This window comes from Rattus rattus, chromosome 1 (assembly GCF_011064425.1).
Source record: "Rattus rattus isolate New Zealand chromosome 1, Rrattus_CSIRO_v1, whole genome shotgun sequence".
Lineage (NCBI taxonomy): Eukaryota > Metazoa > Chordata > Mammalia > Rodentia > Muridae > Rattus > Rattus rattus.
Window position 1 is genome coordinate 16,357,604 of NC_046154.1, and position 20,058 is coordinate 16,377,661.

Consider the following 20,058-nt stretch of genomic DNA (forward strand, 5'->3'; position numbering starts at 1 on the left):
GGCGCAAAAAATGTCAGCCTATTCACCACGCCCTCTTCCCCAGTTCTTGTCTAAATCCCAGTCTAGAACATTTTTGGGTTGATATACAGAATTTGAAGTCTTGGATTCTAAGCTTTGGGCAAGTCTTTGACCCTCTCCGAACTTCAGTATATGGAGAGGTTGAACTAGGAAGAATCCCTAAGGTCGCCTCAAACTCTGACGTTCTAGGATTCTATGAATAGGGTCAAAGTGAACTGGGACCAGCGACTGCGTCCCCGTCCTAGCAACAGTTGCTAGAAGTGGGCCACCTTCTGGCAACCAGTGGAAACCCCTCCCCAGTTCCCGGAGGTCTTCCTGGTATCCCGTGATGCATAGCGAGTTGGCCTCGCTAGTAGGCACGCTCTGGCCTCGCTGGTCAAGATCAAGCCTTCAGACCCAGCCGGAGAGCGCGCTCCGTTCCTATAGCAACCGCGCCCGATCCACGTGCCTACGGAGACCATCAGGGCCAAAATAGGTTGGCTGAGAGTGCAGCTTAAACCCGGTCGGTGCGCGCCTTCCAGACGCGGGGTCTTTAAGTGACACGTGACTGCCCCGGGCCTGGGCCCCGCCTCTTTCCCCTCCCCAGGTGCTCTGGTGTGGACTGGAGGCGCCGGCCCCGGCGGATTCACTGGAGCACGGACGCTGCGGCCGGTTGGGCCGGTGCCCTTTCCCGGTAACTCCTTCCCGGCGTGACGCGCGAACGCGGCGGGGCCCTGCAGGCTGGGGGACTCTCCCGTGAGATCCTCCGCGACCTCAGCCCTTGCTGGGCCCGGGGGGACCCGGGAGCCGACAGGAACCGGGGCGGCGGGGGAGGGGGCCGCCTCCCGGAAGGTCGCGACCCGGGCGGGCGCCGGAGTCGGGACTTGGTCCTGCGGAGCGTCTGGGGAGTCTCAGCCACCTGCGCTTGGGGACACCGAGGGCTACCTGTTGGCCAGCGCGTCCCCTGCCCTGTGGCCAGCCCCCTGGAGCTGGAGAACGTCAGCCAAAATAATGTCCCCATCTCACCCACTCTGAGGGGCTGACACTTCACCCACCCTGCTTGTGGCTTTTGCATATTAAACCCCTTACCCACTTTACCCCACCCCCGACCATGAAGATCCTGCTAGGTGCTGGTGCTCAGTCACACCCTGCCAGCAAGAACATAGGTTTAGGTCCTAGAATGGTGGAAAACCTCCCCTCCACCCCCAATCTGATCCCCATTCTGGATCTCAATACCTCAGAACAGGTTGTCTTGAAAGAGAAACTGGCTTGCTTGTGGATTGTACTTAGCATGTGTGCAGTCCTAAACAGTGGTCAATTGTCTGTGAAGACTCCCAAGCAGGATTTATACCTGGAACTTGTCAAATACACCCCCCCACCCCGCCCCGAGTGAGTTGTCAGCCACTGAACTGAACACTGTGAGGTCAAGATAAATGTGACCCATGAAAATAGTGTATGGTATAAAAGACCAAAGCCCTCTGTGTGAGTGTGTGTGTGTCCAGGTCTACACTATCTCTGTACCAACCAGCCAGGATTATTCCAAAACCCACACTGAGTTCAACCCCTCAACTGAGTTGTAGTTAAGACATTTTAAAGCCCTGCCTATTCATTAAGTCTTTCCTGTTCTCTTTAGATGGAAAACTAAATTCTTTCATAACCATTTTTTCATATCTGAAGTTTCCATGGTCAATAACCAAATTGCTAATTGGCTTAAAAAACAGCTTCCCATTTTGTCTGAATGAATGTGATAATAATAATAATAATAATAATAATAATAATAATAATAATAGCAGCAGGCTTCTGAATATTACTGCACAATTATTTGTAAAGTTTTACTTTGATGTCCATTTAGTGCCCAGAAATGCCACAGTGATCTCAGAATGTAATTTAGTACATGAGAAATCATGATGAATTCGTGAATTAATTTGACACATTCTGAGCTACTCTGAAGCCAATTGTTTATTATTATGATAGGTGAGGTTGTGCACGTGAGATGTGGTCTCCTGGATATCCTAAATCTGTTCTTGTAGTCACCATGTATTTCAGAGCATTCATTTTCAATAATTTTAAAAGGGCTTTTCTAATATGACTTGTCTTTTTTTTTTTAACTTATAATAGTTCTTATGTGTGATATTCAAGAGTCATGTTTTTTTTTTTAAGATAGGGACAACTAGATTGACACATTCCCCTTTTTAAGAAAATTTCTTGTTTAGTTCTCATCTGAACATCTTGATCCCCTCCCTAAGAAAGCACAAGCATTCAGGTTCCTGTCTCTTGAACTTAAAACTACCTTTTAATCATTTCAGCTCTGGGAAGGAAGAGAGATGGAATTGAAAAGGTTGAGCGTTTCCTGGCAATTCTTGATAGTCCTCGTTCTGATCCTGCAAAGCCTGTCTGCGTTGGATTTTGACCCATACAGAGTCCTAGGGGTCAGCCGCACAGCCAGTCAGGCGGACATTAAAAAGGCATATAAGAAGCTCGCTCGGGAATGGTAGGTGAAACCAAGAACAGGAGTTCAGTGTCTGCTAAGCAGTCAGCAGGTGGCTGAAGCCTCAGTGAGGATGACTTGTCTGTCTCTATGCTGGGTGTATTTGTAGACCTGTTTAGAGTATTGAGAGCCAGCTGATGGCCCATGCTCCATCTGTTTTAGCAGTCTAAAGTCTGTGTTTACTTTGATACACAATTCTTCAGAAATACTACAGCTTAGAGCATCCTCGTAGATACTGTTAGGACATGTAATGTTAAAGTAAGAAGTAAAATGAATTTAAAAAAAATAATTGAAATGCACAGGATACCTTACACTTATGATCCCAGCACTTCAGAGGCAGAGGCAGGAGGCTCACCCACCTTTGGTTGAAGTCAGCCAGGGCTTCCTGGCAAGTTCCAGGCCCACTAGAACAGCAGTTCTCAACCTGTGATTCCCGACCCCTTTGGGGGTTGAACAACCCTCTCCGAGGGGTCACCTAAGACGGTCAGAAAACATTTACTATTCGTAACAGTAGCAAAAGTACAGTTACAAAGTAGCAACAAAAGTAACTTGATGGTTAGGGGTGTTACACCGTGAGGAACTGTATTGAAGGGTCACAAGAAGGTTGAGAACTGCTGGCTAGAGCAAATAAGGAAGCGGGGTGGTCTGTAGGAATTAACCTCCTGTTGTGTTATGTAGCTGAATTCTGGTTTTTAAACATTGTTTTTCCTTTGTGTGGGAAGAGAGTGTGTGTATGAGAGTTTGGGGGTTGGGGGGCTTCCCTGTAGCTCTGGCTGTCCTGGAACTCACTTCGTAAACCATACTGGCCTTAAACTCAGAGATTCACCCATTTCTACCTCCCGAATGCTGAGATGAAAGGTGTGTGTTTCTGCCACTACCCTTCTTTGTTTGGGGTTTTTGGTTTTTTTGGTAATTTTATTTTTAATTATGTGTATATCTCAAAAGAGACTGCTGAACGTGCTGGAGGTGGAGTTACGGGGAGTGGGAGTTGCCTCATGTGGGCACTGGAACAAAACCTTGGTCCTCTGGAAGAGCAGCAAGTGCTCTTAACCACTGAGCCATCTCTCCAACCCCTAGAAAGCAATTCTTTATGTGTATAAATGTTACAGGGAACATATAGTTCTATTCTCTAAAACTCTAAGCTTTTAAAACATTTAGAATATGGACTTTTGGCTCCAATTTTAAGAGATTCAAGAAGCAAGTGTATAACTTTGTAAAAACACCTTGAGAGAATTACCAGAACTTTTTGAGACAAAAGTCTTAGTGTGTAGCCCTGCCCGGCCTAGAACTCACTATGTAGCCCAGACTGGCCCTGAACTCACAGAGAGATCCCCCCTGCCTCTCAGGCACTAGGTATGCTCATGAGAGCAATCACAGTTTCACCTGGCGTTATCAGGATTATAATTACCAGGAAAGCAGTAAGTGTTAAACTTACTTTGGGCAAACTTCTCCCGAGACAACGTCGGCCAAGGAAGGACAGGCATTAAGTAGCTGCAGAGAGAGTAGCGGGAGGACCATTGTTGAATACCTACTGCATGTTCACCTCCAGGTTCTGCGTGTCTCATTGTGCCCATTTGACTACCCCTTGAGAGAGATGCTTCAACCCGATCTACAAATGGGTCGTCCAGTCGCAGAGTTGGCAACCCTGTTGCCCCTCATGCCCACAGTTTGTCCTGTTGGCACACGACTTTGCGATCACTTGCCCCTGTGCACACTGGTTAGTGCTTCAGGAAGAAGTAGTGTCAAGTTGGGCAGCCACGGAGCCGCCTTTGCGAAGACTCTAACCTTGCACGCTCTCCGGCTGACAGTATTTTTTCTCAATGAGCAGATTTAGCTTGATTTTAAATTAATTGTGGTAAAGGTAAAAAGTGTAAAGAATGTCAATGAATAATATTTGGGGCAATATTCCTATCACGAGGAATCGAGAATTAGATGCTGAAAATGCCATGTCGAATAATGCATGGCCTCTTTCCAGCAAGTCTCTGCCAAATTGGCTTTCAGTAATATCTCAGGTCCCTGCCTCTCTGTACTTAAGGCAAGATGACAGTCTGTGGTTAGTTCATAAATAACAGCCTTCTTTGGACAAGGTATCTAGAATGGTAGCTTAAGGTTGGGGGCCTCCCTCCTGCAGCGGACAGTTGTGACCTTTATGTGTCAAGTTTTAAGAGATGTTCAGCTGTTGGCTAAACGCCCTTGTCTTCCTGCTGGAGTCTCTAGGAGTGATTCATAACGGCACAAATGAACAGCGTTGGCTTTGTGCATTGAATTCATATTTACCTGCAAGTTTGTACTGTTTTCCTGGTTTCTACTGTTTGGGCCCAGGCAGTGTTTTTTCTCTCTTGCTTTAGTCTGTGTCCCCTCTGGGTGGTTTCATAGTAACATTGAAGTGATACAGCCCCACTTGACTTCCAGAATGAGCATAGCAGGGAGACATGGTTAGTTAGCACTTGGACCATATTTTGTCAAGTGCTTTTCTGAGTGTTTCTTAGACCTCACCAAAAACATGCCTGGTGAGACCATGTGATGTGACTATATTTTTCTATCAGGAAAACTCTATTTCTCGCTCATGAATTACATATTATCATGGGTTTGCCATCTGTGTTAGCAGAGTACCAGGGCCCCCTAGGAGAAGCAGACTGGCATAACGTGGTTTGCTCAAAGCACATCGGTCCTGCTCACTCTTACCTGAAAGAAATTACTACCTTGCATCTTCACTTTTATTCCTTTAGAGGTTACACTGAAAGTCAGTTGAGCCATACACAGTATTTTGAAATGGAAAGTTTGCCCACTGTGAGGCAGCTCATGAATCCATCTCCTTCCCTGAACCCAACATTGGATGGTACTCACCTAGGGCTGAACTTCCCTTCTCCAAGTATTTGCAACTTGGAGAGGTCTCCCACCTTCAGGAAAGCACCCCTGAGTTCTCAGCTAACCTGTTCTACTCAGCTGCCATCGAGCCTTTGCCTCCGTCTCCTGCGAAGCCCCTCCTCCCTTCCTGCCTGTCAGCTCCTCAGGCTAAGTCATCATCTGCAGGTGTGCACACTTTCTCCACCCATCCCTTAACCTGAGTTTGAAGAGTAAAAGCTTATATTGTAGTCAGTAGAAGCGCACTTTGGGCCGCCATCCTGTTCCCTTAAGTCCTGTTGTGTTCGGTGTGTCTACCTGACATTCGCTTTTTAACCTTATTGACATTTGTGGCAAGGATTCAGTGGTTAAGGGCAGGGTGGTATCCAAGTGCAAGTCATTTGAAGTTCCTTGTTTCAGAGAGTAGAGTAGGGGATAAAGTCCACTCATACATTGATGCTCCAATGAGTTTAGTGACTTGTAGCTTTTTACTTCAGTGCATCTGGTGTGTTGTCAGTCTTTCCTGTTTCCCTGTGAATTGTTTTTCTTCCCAGCATGTTTGCTAGGAAAAACGTCATACGGTTAGCATAAGTGATTACACAGTGTAAGTGGGGTGAGGCTTGGTGGTGCACACCTTTAGTCCCAGTACTCTGGGGGCAGAAGCAGGTGGATCTCCGTGAGTCTGAGGCCAGCTTCATCCACAAAGAGAGTTTCAGGATATCCAGGGCTACATAGAGGGGCAAAAGAACAGCAAAGAATAAATGTGGTTAAAAAAAAAAAAAGAAAAGAAAAAAAAAAAAAAAAAAAAAAAAAAACTTAATGGCTGGGGATGTAGCTCAGTGGTAGAGCGCTTGTCTAGCAAGCACAAGGCCCTGGGTTCGGTCCCCAGCTCGAAAAAAAAAAAAAAAAGAATAAATGTGGCTGGGTCTGGTAGAACAAGCCTGTGGTTCCAGCTCTCACAATGCTGAGGCAGAAGGATGAGAAGTTTGAAGCCAGCTTAAGCCATCTACTGAGCTTCTGTGTCAAATAGTGACAATCTCTTCATACCATGACCAGTGAAGTCTTTGTGGAAATCTGATTTCAATCTTAGGGAGCAGCAGTAAAGCACACGTGGCTCATCCCTGCTCTCAGATCTCCAGAGCTGCCAGTGGGAGGAGTGTGACCTGTGGTTCACACTTCGGGGAAGAAAGAGGCAAAGCTCTAGAGTTTAAAGCCCGCCCTGGGTACCTGAGACCCAGTCTTAAAAAACAAACTTTATACCCCAAAGATAACAAGATAACATGTAAACATGAAAAGATGCAGAGTGAATGCCTCACGTGGAAATAGCAGGTGCCTACTAGTTGAGAGACTCTTGGCTTCCGCAGCTTACACACAGCCTTGAAATCATTACCCACACGAAGGGAAAAGTAGCCAGTCAGAGGCAGAGTAGGTCAGCAGGGCAGGGGCAAAAACTGGGGTTCTGATGTGAGAGTGAGCAGCAGGCATGGCAATGTGGCCGTCATCCCCTCACGGTGGGAGATGTGGCCATCATCCCCTCACGGTGCAGCTTCGCCTACACCCAGGGCCTGCATTCAGGAAAACAAAGCCAAGCACCTGCAGCATGAACCTGACCCAGGGAGGGAGCACTGCTGCCCGGGGACAGCATGAATAACTGATTTAGCCTTGAGCCAGGTTGAGTCATGCTTAGGACAAGGATGAGGATGCACATGTGTCACCTCTTCTCAGCAGTGAGCTGTGGTGATCTCTGATGCTTTGGAAATGGGCTCAGCTGGAGCATCTTGAGAGGAAACGGCCTGTGTTAAAGTTCAATTTTTTTTTATGGTTGAGTGAAGCAACTGATTGTTTCTACCATTTATTTTTGGAAACAGTCCTAAGCAAACAGCCTTCTCTTCGTTCCTGACGTTGAGAGTTGTGTGGATGAGGTTATAAAATAGCTGTGCGTAAAAAAATCTTCTCACTGGCTGCCATCTGTGTTTCAGGCATCCTGACAAAAACAAAGACCCTGGAGCAGAGGACAAGTTCATTCAGATCAGCAAGGCTTATGAGGTACCGTGACGGCCACTTCGGTGCCTCCATTAGCTCCTAGAAAATGGGTGGAGGGACTGGGAGATGGCTCAGCACATCAGCCATGCAGGCAGGATCTGCAGAACCCACACAAATGCCACCTACAACGTCAGTGCTCACAAGGCTGAGAAAGGCTCCCCGGGTCAAACTGCCTAGGCAGACCAGCCTTATCCGAGAGCTCCCAGTTAAGTTGAGAGACTCTGCCTCAAAGAATAGGGTGGAGGGTGACTGAGCAAAACCCCTAACATTGGCCTCGGGCCTCCACAGCACGTGAGCTCACACACATGAAAACAGAAATATGAATGCACACACAAAGCAAAGGGGAAACAGGCCAGAGCTGAGGAGCTCTGTGACGTCACCTCAGCAGGGCACATTCTCCACAGGCAGCCCCAGATTTCTCATAATGTTAGAGAAGAGATCTCTGCCCCTCCAACATGTCGAAGCAAACCCCTGAACATTGTAGCTCCTAGAAAACCCAACCCATTTTGAAAGCTTTAATAAGAACTTTGCACTTACCCAGACAGATGTCTGTTCTGATTGTAGAGACTCAGGTTAAAGAATCTCACAGCAGTTTGCCTGGTTACACAAGGTTACAAATAACTGAAACACAAGACTTCTGGTAAGTCTCCAACATGTCAGCTTAAGTAGCATGGCCTAGAATACACATAGGCAGTAGGTCCCTGACTGCCTGATTTGTTAGGGTAATGTGTTTCAGCAGATGGTGACTCATCACCCTAAAAAGATTATTGAATTTTAGTCTTCAAAGCTAGACTTGAGTCAAGCAAAGTTGGCGGTAACATGGCTCAGTGGGTAACAGCACCTGCTAGCCAGCCCTAAGGCCTGTGTTCAACCCCAGACCCATATGGTGGAAGGAGAGAACTGACTCTACAAGGTGTCCTCAGACCTCCATACCTGTGTTCTCCACACATGGAACGAACATAAAAGCGAAAGCTGAGGTCAGCTCATGCTTAAGGCCCTGGACTACGCTTTGTTTACTCTCTGATGTTCATGGTTACCGTACCTTGGTCCAAATGAGTCTAACTCCAGTGGTGCGGCCAGGGTGATGTTCTATGGTGGATCCTGGTAATGGTAATGGTCAGGTCTTATCTGGTGTTTACCGGGATGGTTGACAGCTTTAATGTCTACCTGAGGGAGACGACCTCACCAAATGAACTCAGGGAGTTTTAACGTCTCTGTTAGGGAGTTTGAGAGGAACTTACTCACTCTGTGCATGTGTGTGTTTTCTGGGCTTACACGTGCCGTGGCACTCATGTTGGTCAGAGGAGAACTTGCATGAGTCGGCTCTCTCCTGCCATGTGGGTTCTAGGAGTGGTCAGATGGGAATCGGTCTCTCCTTCACTTCTCCCCATGCGTCCAGCCTTGCTGGAGTTGAACCCACCATCCTACTATTCACTTCTGAGAAACGCACTTCCATCTTTCAGGCTGCTTCCAGGAAAGCCATTCGTGGCTGGGGTGTGGCCCAGGGGTAAAGGGTTCGACAAGTGCACACAAGACCTGGCCTCAGTCCTCAGTCCTGAAAGCAGAGATCGAGGAAGGAGAGCCCTTTGGCAAGCCACCTCCCTTGCCCTTTGGACTCCTTCTCTTCCTCTTCCTCTTTCAGATTCTGTCCAATGAGGAGAAGAGGACAAACTATGACCACTACGGTGATGCGGGTGAGAACCAAGGCTACCAGCAGCAGCGCGAGTACCGCTTCCGCCATTTCCATGAGAACTTCTATTTTGATGAATCCTTTTTTCACTTCCCTTTCAATTCTGAGCGGCGGGACTCAATCGATGAGAAGTACTTGTTGCACTTTTCACACTACGTGAATGAAGTGGTTCCTGACAGCTTCAAAAAACCCTACCTCATTAAGATCACGTCGGATTGGTGCTTTAGCTGTATCCACATCGAGCCTGTCTGGAAGGAAGTGGTCCAGGAACTGGAAGGACTGGGTAAGTCGTTTCCATTAGAGCACGTGTACACAGAAGATGACTCTTTCTTCTCTTTAAAATGTACGTGTTCTATGTGTGAGTGTTCACTGAAATACACGTATGTACGTGCACTGCATACAAGCGGTGCCCATGGAGACAGAAGAGAGCAGTAGATCCCCAGGAACTGGAGCTAGAGGTGGTTCTAAGCTGCTCTGTGGGTTCTGGGAACTGAGCCCAGGTCTTCTGCAAGAGCAGCAAGTGCTCTTTGAACCCCAGAGGCACTGCTCCAGCCAGCCCGTCATTCTTAAATGTGATGGGTGTTGGGGAGAGGGAGCAACCAGTGTGTTTTCTTTTCCCAAGTCCATAGTGATTGATTTTCAAGGGTGTTTATGGAGAGAAGAAGTGTATTAAACTACTTTTCTTTCCTTTTTAAATGCGTATGAATGTTCTGCCTACATGAATGTCTGTACTTGCATGCATGACTAGTGCCTGAGATGGTCAGAAAAGGGTATAGGATCCTCTGGAACTGGAGTCACACAAGGTTGTGAGCCACCATGTGGGTCCTGGGATTTGAACCTAGATCCTCTGCAAGAGCAAGGAGTGCTTTTACCTGCAGAGCCATCTTTCCATACTCTACTTTCTCAAAAGCATATACCAGCATAACTGGCTTGGCTCTGCTCTGCTCTGCTCTGCTCTGCTCTCTTCTCTTCTCTTCTCTTCTCTTCTCTTCTCTTCTCTTCTCTTCTCTTCTCTTCTCTTCTTTTCTCAATTCTCTAAAAAGAGTAGACTTCTGGAAATTAGTGGGCCATTTGTTCCAAATAGATTTTTGGTGTGCTGTGCAGAAGCAGGAGGGTACTCGGCCTTGGCCAAATATGTCCCTGGATATATGGGCCTGGATACAGTTGCCCTTGGACGAAGCCAGAAGTGCTGTCGTCCAGTGGAGCAAAGGCAGTGGGAAGTTGTTTGCTCTCAGTGTATAAAGCTGGATGAGAGCGGAGATGTTGCACAAGTAAATGCATGTGAGAACACACCCAGCCCACATGGGGGTCAGAGGTTGACTTTGTTCTCTCCTTCCTACCTGTGGTTTCTGGGCATGGAACTCTGATTGTCAGGTTGCAGCAGAAGTCATAAAGATGTGAACATAGGGGAAGGACCACAAGGTCTGAGATGCAGTAGTCACCAGGAGCTGAAAAGGGTTCACACGGGCTTTCCCTGCAGCTTACAAAGGAAGCCAGCTGCTGACACCATAGCTCAGCCCTGTAGGATAAATTGGACTCCTTGTCTCCGGAACTTTAAGATGAGAAGTTGACTTGGTGTGTGGTGCTCTGTTACCATAGCAAAAGCAACCCATCGCTCCTGTCAGAAGGAACATGTAGGACACAGGGATAAAGGAGGGTCATGAAGGACTCCCTGGGACTAGGGGGATGAGAGCAACATTGGAGGGTTTGGTCTGAGAGACCACAAACTGGTGGTTGGAAGGAAGGGGAATTCGAATTCAGACCTCAATTGTCTCCAATCTCTGTTTTTGTGGTTGTTTGTATTAATGAGACAGGATCTGTTTGTGTAGCCCTGACTGTCCTGAAACTTGCTATCTAGATCAGTCTGGCCTCAAACTCACAGAAATCTGCCTGCTTCTGCCTCCCAGGTAGTAGGGTGAAAGGTGTGTGCCACCATTCCTGGCAAAGCTGTCCTTTTATCTCCATATTTATTCTGTGGGATGCTCCCAAAGATGCATGTGTGCACATACACACCATCAACAACTACCATGACAACACGTGGAAAGCATTAGAGAAAGATGCCCAGTGTCGACCTCTAGCATCCTGTGTACAAGTGTTGGTTAGCACACACACGTACACTACACACTACACACACATCTGGGTGCCATGACATATGCTATGCTGTGGTTGAGTACAGAGGCAGCTGGATCCTGAGGCCAGCTGGCCATCCAGCCTAGCCTAATCAGCAGGTTCTAAGCCAAGAGAGGACACTGACTCCAAAACTAAGGCGCATGGCACCTGAGGAATGGCCTAGGGTTGACCTCTGCCCTCCATATGTACACGCACATGCACACGCACAGAGTGGTAAAGTTTCAAATGTGACACTAGGAACGCAGTTGCCTTCTTTCTGTCTTCTGCACAGTTTCATTGTATAAGAAAGAATTGGTTAGCTGGGTGGTGGTCCATGCCTTTAATTCCAGCACTCAGGAAACAGGCAGGCAGATCTCTGTGAGTTCAAGGCCAGCCTGGTCTACAGAGAGAGTTCTGGAGTAGCCAGGGCTGTTACATAGAGAAGCCCTGTCTTGAAAAAACAAAAACAAAAGAAAGGGAAAGAAAGAATAAGAATTGGCTAATAGCCACTTTGATTGAGCACCTACTAAGTACCCGCCTCTGTCTGATGCTGGTCCTGAATACACCAGGACCACTCTCTTCCTTGGAGCCTTCATTGTAGAAGGGGGAGGCCTATAAATAGTGAACAGGAAGAGGTGTGTGCACGCTGTGCCAGAGCATGAGAAGCAGCTGTGGGGGAGAGCCAAGCGGTAGCATGTGCTCAGTGTGCTCAGGACCTTGGATGCCGTCCACTGGGACCTGTGTGCAAGCAATAAGCTGTGGAAAAACAAAGTAAGTGGGAGTCAGGGAAGGCAGTATGCAGACTGGCTCATCCCAAGTGGGGTGAGTACTTCTTTGCACGGTTTGGTCAGTAGTGTGATCCATTTAGAAGGAACGATCTGCTCTATGTGAAGAACAGACTGTACCAGGAAAGACCACTTAGGAGGCCACTGTAGTAGCCAGCCAAGAAGAATGAAGAAGTTGTGTGCCGGGGTGCGCACCTGTGTGTGATCCGGGCACCTGGGGAGCCAGAGGCAAGAGGATCAGGGTGCTCAGGGTTATCCTTGGCTACATAGTGAGGTGAGCAGAGAAGGAAGAGGAGGAGGAGACTCTGAGAGTGGTAAAGGCTGTGCTGGCATCTTCTGAGGAGATGCAGGAGGCTTGCTGGCAGATTGGATGTGGGTGTGAGGGACGAGAGAGGGATGGCTGTGTCGTTTGCACTGTGTAATGGGAGGAATGGAGCTGCCATATTTGGAGCGACAAAAGCAGCATTGGAGCTTCTGTGGGAGGAGGCTAGGAGTTCAGTGTCAGGAGCTTGACACTTTCAAGCCTCCCAGACACCAAAAAGTTCTCTATATTGGCTGTTAATCTTGCACTTAGGGCAGACGTACCAGTTAAGTGAAAGAACGAGAGAGGACCGGAATTAAATGAAGCAAGTATCAGGTGAAAAGGAAATGCCAGGAGCCCCACTTTACTGCATGCGTCCTCGTGCACACAGGCGAGGAGTGGGCAGATGACACCAAGCTACCCACAGAGCTCTGCCTACCGCATGCGGGCTCTGCAACAGTGCTAACTGGAGTGTGTTCACTTTATGAAGTCCTCTTTGTTCATTTTGTAGGTGTGTTTGTGTGTTATCATGTGTACGTGGAATGCCAAAGCTGTGTGTGGAGGTCAGAGAACAGATTCGGGGAGTCAGTTCTTGTTTCACACCTAGTTTTAAGGCAAGGTCTCTCTTGGTTCTGCCATGCTGTGTACACAAAGATAGCTGGCCCACGGGTTTCTGGGTGATCTCTGCCTCCCATCTCCCATGGAAACGCTGAGTTACATGAAGGCTTTAGGCTTGTGGAGCAAGCTTTTCCCATTAACTACGCCATCTCCCAGCCCCTTCCTGTACTCTGCAAAGAATTTGTAGCCATGCTGATGGCACACACTTAGTCCCAGCACTCAGAGGCAAAGGCAGGTGGATCTCTGTCAGTTTGAGGCCAGCCTGGTCTACGTTATAAAATTTCAGGCCAGCCAAGTTTGTAGAGTGAGGCCCTGTCTCAACAAAAAGAAAGTAGAAGAAGAGGAGGAGAAAGTAAAAGAAAAGAAAAATGTTGTATTTTTAGAGTTCTTTTAAATTATTATATTTTATGTGAATGGATATTTTGCCTGAATGCATGTCTGGGTTTTATGCGTTTGAGACAGGTTGTGGTGGTTTGAGTAAGAATGCCGCCCATAGGCATATGTGCGTGTCTCTGTGTGTGTGTGGTGTGTGTGTGTGTGTGTGTGTGTGTGTGTGTGTGTGTGTGTGTGTGTGTGTGTGTGTGTGTGTGTGTGTGTGTGTGTGTGTATGTGTGTGTGTGTGTGTGTGTGTGTGTGTGTGTGTGTGTGTGTGTGTGTGTGTGTGTGTGTGTGTGTGTGTGTGTGTGTGTGTGGTGTGTGTGTGTGTGTGTGTGTGTGTGTGTGTGTGTGTGGTGTGTGTGTGTGTGTGTGTGTGTGTGTGTGTGTGTGTGTGGTGTGTGTGGTGGTGTGTGTGTGTGTGTGTGTGTGTGTGTGTGTGTGTGTGTGTGTGTGTGTGTGTGTGTGTGTGTGTGTGTGTGTGTGTGTGTGTTTGATTGCTTAGTCACTTGAGAAGGATAGGAGGTGTGACCTTGTGAGAGTAGGTGTGCTTTTATTAGAGGAAGTCTGTCGCTGGAGGTGGAGGTATTAAAAACCCAAGCCAGGTCCAGTGGCTCTCTCTCCCTTCCTGCTGCCTCCAGACTCAGATGTAAAACTCAGCCACTTCTCCAGCACTGCTTCTGTCTGCTGCTGCCATGAGCCTGTCATCATTACAATGACAGCCTCTGAAACCAAGCACTGTTAGAAGAGTTGCTATAGTAGCAACTACACAGTTGGACAGTGACTAAGACACAGAGTTTCCTGTGTAGCCTTGACTGGCATGGAACTGGATATGTAGACCAGGATGGCCTCAAACTCACTGATCTCTACCTCTCTCTGCCTCCTAGTGCTGGCATAAAGGTGTGTGCCATCATGCCTAGTCCAGCAGGCTCAACTCTGCACCACATAAATGCCTGACGCCTGAGAAGGCCAGAGAGCATGGCTGATGATCCTCAGAAATAGAGTTAGAGATACCGAGAGTCACCACATGATAGTGACAAGTGAGCCTTGCTCCCAGAGGAACCAGTGCTCTTAACTCCTAACCATCTCTCCAGCCCCCAAAAACTATATTTCATTTTATTGTGCGTAGGGTTTTTGGAGGGGGTACACAAGCATGTGCAGGTCTGCAGACAACTCTGAAGAGTTGATTCTCTTCTTCCACATTTCCAGGAGATCCAGGGCTCAAACGCAGTGATCCATCCTGTACAGCAAGTGCATTCATCCACTGAGCCATCTCCTATAAGGGAGATGTGTCTCCAGAGGTGAAATGTGACTCTCTCATGTTGATAAGTCAGAGGCTGTGGTGCGGGGTAGGATACTGTCACGAAGTCATTGGCCTCTTAGTTATTTATATATGTTTGTTTATGGGTAAGAACATGGTGGGCAGATTATTTTTTCTTTTTTGCGTTTACTCGTGTGTGTGTGTGTGTGTGTGTGTGTGTGTGTGCGCGTGTGCGTGTGCGTGCGTGCGTGTGTGTGTGTGTATACAAGAAAGTACAAAGGTCAGAGGATAACCTGTCAGAGTCAGTTCTCTCTTTTCTATCTTGAGAGCCCCAGGGATGGACCTCAGGCTTGACAGCAAGCTCTCTCTGGCCCTCTTTCTTTTTTTCTTTTAAATAATTTCCTCATGAGCGTCTCTCAAAATTAGTAATAACAGGCGTAAGAGATGGTCAGGCTTACAGTTTTTTGTAAATATTACCAGGTTGCTCTATAGAAAAACTGGCCTATCTAGAATTCTTGTTTAGCAAGAAAGCTAAACAAGCTATTAAAATACTTATTCCCACCCAGTTGGTCCGTTTTCCATCCCAACGGATTTGTCAGCACTCCTTCCTGCCCAGTCTCAGGAGGCTTCATGCAGTTCTTCCATGCTTTGCAGGTGTGGGGATTGGTGTCGTCCATGCTGGGTACGAAAGACGCCTGGCCCATCACCTGGGAGCACACAGCACCCCCTCCATCCTAGGAATCATCAATGGGAAGATCTCCTTCTTCCACAATGCGGTGGTTCATGAGAACCTACGGCAGTTCGTGGAGAGCCTTCTTCCAGGGAACTTGGTGGAGAAGGTGAGTGTCCCCGAGACGAGGCTGCCAGCTGGAGCCGCCCAGACTTCGCTCTGAGCAGCCAAGACACTTCCATTTCCTTACACCACGTGAGGCAAGAAGCCTGAGGAGACTAGCGGCTGAAGCAGGATACAGAGCTGGAAAGAGCTCACTGCCATTACAAACAGCTCACAGGTTCTAGACATCAGAGGAACCTGATCCGAAGCCACAGTCCGGTTTACTAAACAACAAAGTTAGATCACATGACAGAATTTATGGCTCATGCATTTGGTCATATGTACAAATTTGTCCTGTGAGAATATGAAAATCAGGCTGGAGAGATAGCTCAGTGGTTAAGAACACTGACTGCTCTTCCAGAGGTCCCAACCAAGTTCAATTCCCAGCTACCACATGGTGGCTCACAACCATCTGTGATGGGATCCAATGCCCTCTTCTGGTGTGTCTGAAGAGAGCTACAATGTACTTATATAAATTAAATAAATACTTAAAAAAAGAAAATATGAAAATCAGATTACATTGAGAAAAATTAATTACCTTTGGATTTTACACTTTTTAGGTATGTATTGGGTAAGTATAATCATATCTACCAAACCCACTAAATTCATTAAACAGATATTATTTCTAGAACTTTAAAAGCTTAGTGGTCATGATGGTGCACACCTTGCATCCCAGCACTCAGGAGGCAGAAGAAAGTGGGTCTTGGTGCGTTTGAGGTTAGCCAGGACCATGTTGAGAGTTCCAGGTCAGATTGCTGTGTGGAGAGAATTTGTCTTAAAATCAAAACAAAAAGTAAAAGCTTAGTGAGGGCAAGAGAGCTGGCTCAGAAGGTAAAGATGCTCACCAGCAAGCTTGACCCCCCGAATGTGATTCCAGCACCCACACGGTGGAAGGAGAACCAGCTCCTGAAAGCTGTCCTCTGCCCCATGCATGCATGCAGAGCTCATGAACCTGTACGTACACACACACTCAGTCCTCTTGGGTCAGAGCAGTACATGCCCTTACCACTGAGCATCACTCCAGCCCAACTTAGGCAGGCCTTGTTTACAGAGTGAGTGCTCTGGGGGCTGCTGGCAGGGCCTGTGCTCGGAGATGCCCTGCACTAGATCTCTAGGACTCCTGCCAAAAAGCAAACAAGAACCAACCAACTGAGAAGTGACTTTATAGTGTAGTCAGTAATTCTTTCATCTTCAAGAGTTATAAACATGGGGTTGGGGATTTAGCTCAGTGGTAGAGCGCTTGCCTAGGAAGTGCAAGGCCCTGGGTTCGGTCCCCAGCTCCGGAAAAAAGAACCAAAAAAAAAAAAAAGAGTTATAAACATATGACATGTGTGTCACCATTCTTCTAATAGCTTTGTCAAATTAAGACAGACTAGTGGCCAAGGCTGCCAGATCTCAGTGAGTTCAAGGCCAGGCTGGTCTGCTTAGCAAGTTCCAGTCCAGCCAGGACTAAATAGACCCTTTCTCAAAAAAGGCAAAAAGATTAGTTGTCTGCATTTTTTGTTTTTTAAAAACAACCTCTTTATAGGTACTTAACTCTCCTTCTGACAGAAGTAGAATACAGTTGTCGAGAATTAAACATCGTGGCTAAAGAGATGCCTTGGCAGTTGGGAACACTGGCTGCTCTTCCAGAAGGCCTGGCTTCCGTTCCCAGCACCCACATGGTGGCTCACAACCATCAGAGCTCCGGTTCTAGGGAGTTTGATACCCTCTTCTGACCTTTGTGAGCACCTGACATACGTGCAGTGCACGTACATACATACATGCAGGCAAAACATTCATAATAATAATAATAAATAGTAAAAATAATAAAAATGAATAAAATTGTTTTTTAAAATTAAATATTGTGGGGCTGGAGAGATGGCTCAGCGGCTAAGAGCACCCGACTGCTCTTCCAGAGGTCCTGAGTTCAATTCCCAGCAACCACATGGTGGCTCACAACCATCTGTAAAGAGATCTGATGCCCTCTTCTGGTGTGTCTGAAGACAGCTACAGTGTACTTATATATAATAAATGAATAAATCTTAAAAAAAAAAATTAAATATTGCAACTAACCTTCTATTTCCAATTTAAGGTCACAAATAAAAATTATGTGCGGTTCCTCTCTGGCTGGCAGCAGGAGAATAAGCCACATGCCCTCCTGTTCGGCCAGACACCAGCAGCGCCACTGTTGTACAAGGTAATGCATCTGTGGAGTAGCTTCCCGTTTCCCTGGTGGGGCAGCAGCCCTTCGTCAGAACCCATGGCTTGCTTGTCTTTTGTATAATTACATTTTTGAGCATCTTTAACTTAAAAATCCCAACTCAGAAAACTCTTGACCATCAGTGCCTCACACATCAGGAAATTCCACCCCAGCCTCATGTGACAGTTCACAGTCGAGACATAGGAACACTAAAATGTGCGCTTTTACCTTCTCACTGTGAGTAGAGGGTGTATGGGAAACATACAAATTTTATGTTTAAATTTGGTCCTGGTCCCAAGAATACTTTGTTAGGGATGTGCTATATTACAAAATCTGAAAAGGGCTGAACCATTTTGGTTTGCAAATGTTTCAGAAAAGTCTATTCTGCCTGTGCTGGGATAGACATGGACACACACACACACACACACACACACACACACACACACACACACACACACACACACCCAGGCAAAATTTCTGGATAATGTTTATTTTGTTTTATCTCTTGACAAAATTAGTTGTGTTCACCCTTGCTCAGTTTCTATGCACAGAATACGACTAGAATTCCTGAAGTAGATGTTTGAGTGAGGAAGACTCATGGGGCTCCGTAAGCTGACAGCTCATCCCAGCCATCGATGCTAATGGGTCCCACTTGGTCTGTAAGCTGTGCCAAGCTGTCTGCTTCACCACCTTCCTCCCTCTGCCCTCACAGCTGACGGCCTTTGCATACAAAGATTATGTGTCATTTGGATATGTGTATGTGGGCTTGAGAGGTGTGGAGGAGATGACCAGGCAGTACAACGTCAACATCTATGCCCCCACCATGCTGATCTTCAAAGAGCATATCAACAAGCCTGCCGATGTGATCCAGGTATGTGAGTCACCTCAGGCCGTCACAGAAAGCAGAGCTGAACTATAAACAAAGCACTGGAAGGCTCAGGAGTTCAAGGTCATGCTCAGCTACGTGTGGGTTTGTGGTTAGCCTAAGCTGGAGTCAGACTTTGTCTCAAATGATGAAGAAGGAAAGAAAAGGAAGGACCAAGATGGCTTAGTGGGTGAAGTGCTGCTGCCTAACCTGACCCCTGACCCCTAACCCCTGACCCCTAAGTTCCACTTCTTGGACCCACATGGAAAAAGGAGAATCAACTGCAGAGGGTCATCCTTGTCCTGAGTGTGCTCAGGCACACACATGCACACTCATGAGACAGACAGACAGACAGAGTGTTAGAGAGTTGATCAAAACAGCTGAATAAAGGGAGAAATTCACTTGACTTTTTTCTTACTGATGCACTAAATTTTGTGATTTTTTTGTAATCTGACACAATAATGTTTTGCTTAAAAAACCGAAATCGTCTCAGATGGCACACAGGTGGAATTCAGTACTCTGAAGGCCACGGCAGGAGAATCTGGGTTTGAGAGAAGAATTATTTGTTGACTTTTGGGTTTGTTTTTTAGACAAGGTCTCACTCACTATATAAACATGGCTGACCAGAAACTCCCAGAGATCCACCTGCCTCTGCCTCCTGAGTGCGGGGACTAAAGGTGTGTGCCACTATGCCCAGTAGTCCTTGGCTCTTAAGTGGCTACAATAAGTTTTGTTAAGTGCTTTTTTGGGGGACTGGAGAGATGGCTCAGCAGTTAAAAAACATGTACTATTCTTCCAGAGGCCCCAAATTCCAGTTCAGTTCCCTGCACCTATGTTGGGCAGCTCCCAGCCACCTCTAACTCCAGTTCTAGGGGGTCTGACAGTCTTTTCTGGATCCTGTGCTCCTGTACACTCCCCTACGCATACCTACACACATACATGTGATTTTTTATACATAAGAATATAGTGTATAAACATTTCGTTGTCCAACCGCTGTGTAGTGAATATGGTATTTTCAGGATATCCACTGTACACTACAGTGGTTCAGTCAGGGGAGGAAGGACAGAAAGACAGTCTACCCAGTGTACTAGGTCGCCTGTTGAGCATAAAGAATAGGGTGTCTGAGACTGGGAATGGGGAAGGTCATTTTGTAGGACAGAACCAGACAGGGAAATGGCTGATGGGAAAAGAAGAGAACAAACTGGTCTTAGGCATGCTGAATTAGAACTGCCTACAGCAAATGCTAGAGGTGACCCTAGGTGGGCAGAGGACAGCTTGGGAAAGGCAGGTGGAGGCTGGCCTCAATGGCAGTGTTTATAATCTCAGCACTTTGAAGGCTGAGAATATTAAGAATTCAGAGCCAGCTCAGGAGGCTTTAGGAGGCATCTGGGGGCTGATTTGTTAGGTGCTGGCCTGGCGGGCCCAGAGCCCCAGGCTGGAGGTACAGCACTGGAAAAGCCAGTCATTGCAGGCCTGTGATCTCCGCACTCAGGACACAGACATTCTGAACTAACATAGTTCGCTGTGACATCTTGAGATATCCGCACATTCACGTTTGTGTAGAGGTCACTGGGGAAGTCAGTGCTTCCCCCTGTGGGCTTGGAGAATCAAGGGGAGACTGACAGACTTGTCAGCAAACACCCTTATCCACTGAGCCATCTCCCTAGC

At 47.1% G+C, this 20,058-nt stretch overlaps 1 protein-coding gene across 1 annotated transcript in view; it reads left to right on the forward strand.

Moving 5' to 3' along the window:
* Nucleotides 1–571: 571 nt before the first annotated feature.
* Nucleotides 572–20,058, forward strand: part of Dnajc16 (DnaJ heat shock protein family (Hsp40) member C16) — a 30,691-nt gene continuing 11,204 nt past the window's right edge. The window contains exons 1-7 of the mRNA XM_032895112.1: nucleotides 572–691; nucleotides 2,304–2,488; nucleotides 7,309–7,375; nucleotides 9,015–9,345; nucleotides 15,166–15,350; nucleotides 17,418–17,522; nucleotides 18,238–18,396. Of these exons, the coding sequence (XP_032751003.1) occupies nucleotides 2,322–2,488; nucleotides 7,309–7,375; nucleotides 9,015–9,345; nucleotides 15,166–15,350; nucleotides 17,418–17,522; nucleotides 18,238–18,396 (1,014 nt within the window). The 5' untranslated portion in view covers nucleotides 572–691; nucleotides 2,304–2,321. The remainder of the gene's footprint in view (nucleotides 692–2,303; nucleotides 2,489–7,308; nucleotides 7,376–9,014; nucleotides 9,346–15,165; nucleotides 15,351–17,417; nucleotides 17,523–18,237; nucleotides 18,397–20,058) is intronic.